Genomic DNA, 3,439 nt, shown 5'->3' with positions numbered 1-3,439 from the left:
AGTCCGGACTGGATAAGTCTCAGTTCAACAACATATGACATGGAGGAGGATGCCTTACTGAGAGAGATGTGTCGGGGTAAGTTTGAGGCGGTCTCCAGACTCGGGGTCCAGAGAAGGTGATGGAAGGGGATAAAGATGTGAAATCATCTAAGTCGAGCGCCGTCAGCTTGATATCTGAGATCTGAGGCTTGATTAAACCTGCTTGGATATTCCCGGTCAGTCAAGGTGCTAACTCTAGATATTGTTACGCTGAAGTACTAACACAAGTCTATCCAGACTTATCACGCGGACTTATCCAAGTACGCGGTGTAGCACACAGGGGAGAGAGTATCGCGCAAGTCCCTAGATTGAGGGATATGGGGATACAGGAGGTAACGAAGAGGAGAACAGAAGTGGGGAGCCTCTACCGACTACAGGCCTCCTTATATACTATGGGGTACCGACCGTATTAGGAAGGGAAAGGTAACTGACCAAAGTGGGGAGGTATGAGGAGACTGTAAAGGAACGCGTCTGGTCGAGGCTGGGCCCAGTATAGTACACGACCTAGGTCAGGGTCCTATGATATAACTGAAAGGGGATAGAGGCGGGACAGGGTCCTAAGTCTAGGTCAGGGTCAGGTAATGTAACCGAAAAGGGAAAGGGGCGCGACAAGGGTCGGGGTCTGGGTCAGGGTAAAGTAAAGTAACCGAAAAGGGAAAAGGTCAGGGTCGGACTCAGGGTCCGGTCATATAGACGAAAGGGGGAATATTAAGGGAGAGGGCCGGGGCTAGGAACGTAGTTGTCAAGGGGCGGAACGGGGGATGATAGTGTACAGGCGGACAACGAGGGAACGGGAAGGTAAGCATAGGTCGCCGGGGACGGGAAGGGGAGTGGAGTGTACACGAGGGCGACAAGAAGGAGTAGTCCAATAACAAAAAGATAGGGGGTGGGGCGTACCAACGGTAACAGATATAGACCAAGATACTCACAACTAATAAACTACATATTGACTCACAGTTCGAGTAGACTATAGTAGGCCATTTCATCAAGACGATTTGCAGTTTCTTCAGGATACGAGGGTGTGTCGGAGTTGAAATACCAACTACATATTATAAGTTCGCCTATTTATGTCGATTTGCATCTAACCAGGCATTTGACCCGATTTGCCGTTCACACCCTTCAACTAGCTGGTACTGGCTAGTACTTGCTCGCATACACGCGCTTGAACCAGCAGGTCCTTAAACGCGGTGAATGGTACAGTCATCCCCCATCTAGTGGGTCACCCCCAGCCAATGGGTCACCTTCCGTATAAGGTGAATTTCTGGTGCTTGGTCAACAACTAGACGCCCGTTTGAGCGAGTACCTCTGGGTCGCCTTCACGACGGGCATTGGCCAATGTTCCGGACCCAAACTGGGACAGAGAAATGGCCTGGGAATGGATGCCTGTCACAGGTCATGTCCCAAAGCCCAGCTCTGGACCCGAGCCAGTGGGCGCTCTGATACCATAAAGAGGATATCGGCGCTCGAAACCGTGTATATACGCTTATGTCATTGGCTTTGTCAGCCTCAGTATTTCCCTTTAGGTGTTTAAGCGCCGGATGGCTCAGGTCCGGAGCTAGGCTTTGGGACATGACCTGTGACAGGCATCCATTCCCAGGCCATTTCTCTGTCCCAGTTTGGGTCCGGGACATTGGCCAATGCCCGTCGTGCTTGGATCGCCCACCTTCATATGAGCGCCTGTTTGCCTTGATAGGCAGGTGACCCATTGGATGGGGGTGACCCATTGGCTGGGGGATGACTGTAAAGGGATGGCGAAATCTCACAAATATTCATCTGTTGTGACCAGTCCATGCCGTATCCACTGCTAGGTCTGGCCAGAGCTTGCCATACACCCACTGAAATCCGGCAATACGACACCATATGGCAAGCAGTCTCCGGTCTTCCGTGCTTTCTAAGATATCCTCACTTCTCGTTAGGGGGATGAGAAACCATATTTAATTCTTTACTGCTAAGTACATAGAGGAATCACGTATATTTTTGTAAATAGGATAGAGCCTCGACATCTGAATTTGGTTCCGAGTAAGGGAGTCAATCATAACAGCGTGAAGCTACAACCTCAGCACGTCCGGAACTTACGACGGCATGTGAAGAGATATCACGCCACATATGAAGGCGACATACCCTTGTGAGCGAGTGGGAAGAATGGCTGCGAGACTCCACGACGCCAACGCGCGTAGAAATGCGCACCTACCTTGCTACCAAAGAACCTCACTAATACCTCTCAGCTTGCGTGTATGACTTACCATAGAGCGCTGCTTCACGGTGCAACAATGTGGTCGGAAAGACGTAACTTACAGGGGAATATGCCATAGGCACCCGTAGTGTGCATGCCGAGGGGTTATTGCGGCGACGTCTGCCTAAGATATGCTGTTTCAACCTTCATCACCACAGACACCAGCAGGCTCAAGGCGATCCCAGTCCCAGGAAGAGAAAAGTTGTTGGAATCCTGGCGTCAAGATGGCGAGCTCGCGGAACGAGCGCCACAGGTCCCGCCCCCCGACGGATATCCGCGCCCTTATCTACCCCTATTCTACTGTGTATATAAGGTCTATTGTATGTACTACGTACGGCACGCGTTTGCACCGGCCAAATGCGAATCCCATTTGTGCCCGCTTGCCCTCGAACTTCTACACAAACGCGTCTCCTCTGCCCGAAGGATAATTCGAGGCACTGCCTAGTGGGGCCGAAGCCACTCGACGATCCCGCGAACTGACGACCCGTGACGATGACCGACCCGACGACGACGACTGACCCGACGACGACGACCGACCCGACGACGACGACCGACCCGACGACGACGACCGACCCGACGACGACCCCGTGCACCCCGACGACCCCGTAACCGTGACCGCCCCGCGCTCCCCGCTGCTCCCGCCCCGATGGCACCGCCCACAATTGTGAAGCTCGCCGACGACAACTACGCCGAATGGGTTATCGGCATGGAGGCCCTCCTTGTTCGCAAGGGTCTCTGGGAGGTTACGAGCACCCCTGCTGATGAAACCCGCCCCTCCGGCTCTGATAACACAAAGGCTGTGCGTGCCTGGCATGCGAAGATCGCAGAAGCGCGTGCCGAGATCATCTTGAATATCGAGCCCACCCAGTATGTCGCGGCGACTAGGCGCGTAGACTCGGGTCGACGTTCGGCGACGACCCCGTAGGCGAGCGGCGAGGAGCCGAAAGGGGAGAAGAGAGGGTGAGAGGGATAAACGTATCAGAAAACTCGACGGGGCAGAGCGGCGGTCGGCACGAAGGCACAAGACCGACGAAAGCTAGTCTTCACGCAAGCAGCGACAGACTAGTCCCAATGACCAAGTTATACATTAGCAATCGAAGAGAGATACAACGCTATGGTCACTCACCTAGTCCCAATGACCAAGAGGTCGAGATGGGGACTAGGGAG

The 3,439-nt window shown here is 53.5% G+C and overlaps 1 protein-coding gene across 1 annotated transcript in view; it reads left to right on the top strand.

The window, feature by feature from the left end:
- Positions 1-2,942: 2,942 nt before the first annotated feature.
- The window catches only part of DICSQDRAFT_11350 (uncharacterized protein), a gene marked incomplete at both ends in the record, with an annotated part of 7,097 nt that continues 6,600 nt past the window's right edge, over positions 2,943-3,439 (top strand). The window contains one exon of the mRNA XM_007368286.1: positions 2,943-3,071. Within this exon, the coding sequence (XP_007368348.1) occupies positions 2,943-3,071 (129 nt within the window). The remainder of the gene's footprint in view (positions 3,072-3,439) is intronic.

This window comes from Dichomitus squalens (assembly GCF_000275845.1).
Source record: "Dichomitus squalens LYAD-421 SS1 unplaced genomic scaffold DICSQscaffold_34, whole genome shotgun sequence".
In the NCBI taxonomy this organism is placed as follows: Eukaryota; Fungi; Basidiomycota; class Agaricomycetes; order Polyporales; family Polyporaceae; genus Dichomitus; species Dichomitus squalens.
This window is presented reverse-complemented; position numbering and strand designations above follow the sequence as displayed.